Source organism: Nanorana parkeri, unplaced genomic scaffold (genome assembly GCF_000935625.1).
Source record: "Nanorana parkeri isolate BGI_ZX_2015 unplaced genomic scaffold, ASM93562v1 scaffold1291, whole genome shotgun sequence".
NCBI classification, from domain to species: domain Eukaryota; kingdom Metazoa; phylum Chordata; class Amphibia; order Anura; family Dicroglossidae; genus Nanorana; species Nanorana parkeri.
In genome coordinates, this window is record NW_017307559.1 from 349,757 (window position 1) to 350,395 (window position 639).

The 639-nt window shown below is 56.2% G+C and overlaps 1 protein-coding gene across 1 annotated transcript in view; it reads right to left on the minus strand.

Annotated features, from left to right (window-relative positions):
* Positions 1-639, minus strand: part of GPKOW (G-patch domain and KOW motifs) — a 19,054-nt gene that overhangs the window by 16,579 nt on the left and 1,836 nt on the right. The window contains exon 2 of the mRNA XM_018569133.1: positions 497-637. Coding sequence (XP_018424635.1) covers positions 497-637 — 141 coding nt within the window. The remainder of the gene's footprint in view (positions 1-496; positions 638-639) is intronic.

Consider the following 639-nt stretch of genomic DNA (forward strand, 5'->3'; position numbering starts at 1 on the left):
CGCTGCGGGTGACCGTGGCCCTCAGAAAACCACGCTGCTCTGCTGCATTCTTTGTTCCTACCGGAGAGATTTCCCCCTCACTTCCTGTGTCAAACAGGAAGTAAAGACAAATTTAATGGGCGGGAGCAGAGCTGGAGGTGGCCTTTAACCTTTTTGCCGCTGCCATAGTAACGGGATGTAAACAAACTCTACTACTGCAGTCGGGATTTGTTTATATTGCACCTGTGTAACCCCCGCGTGCCATGGTTCCTTCCTCTGAGCCCTGTATATGGCAGTGACGTACGGGGGTCGAGGACTGAACCACAGCCCACGGCGGGGGGGCAAAACCTGAGGGCTCGTTGTCTGCGTCACACATACACAGTCATCTAAGTCAAGGACGTGTCGATATGAGGAAGGAGAAGCATCCCTGTAATGAAAGCTTCAAGCAGAGCTCAGTCACACAGGGGAGGCCCGTGTGTACAAACAATCATGACGCCACAGACATCCATAATGTCACCTGAGCAGCTCCTTCCCCTCCGCCCCCAGCAGGTACTCCTTCTTCTCCTCCTCCCGGGGTTCCGGGACGCCGAGCGGTCTCAGCTTCGGCTTGGAGCTGCGGGTGAAGCCGAAAGATATGGGAGCCTGTGCCGGGCCGGGCGC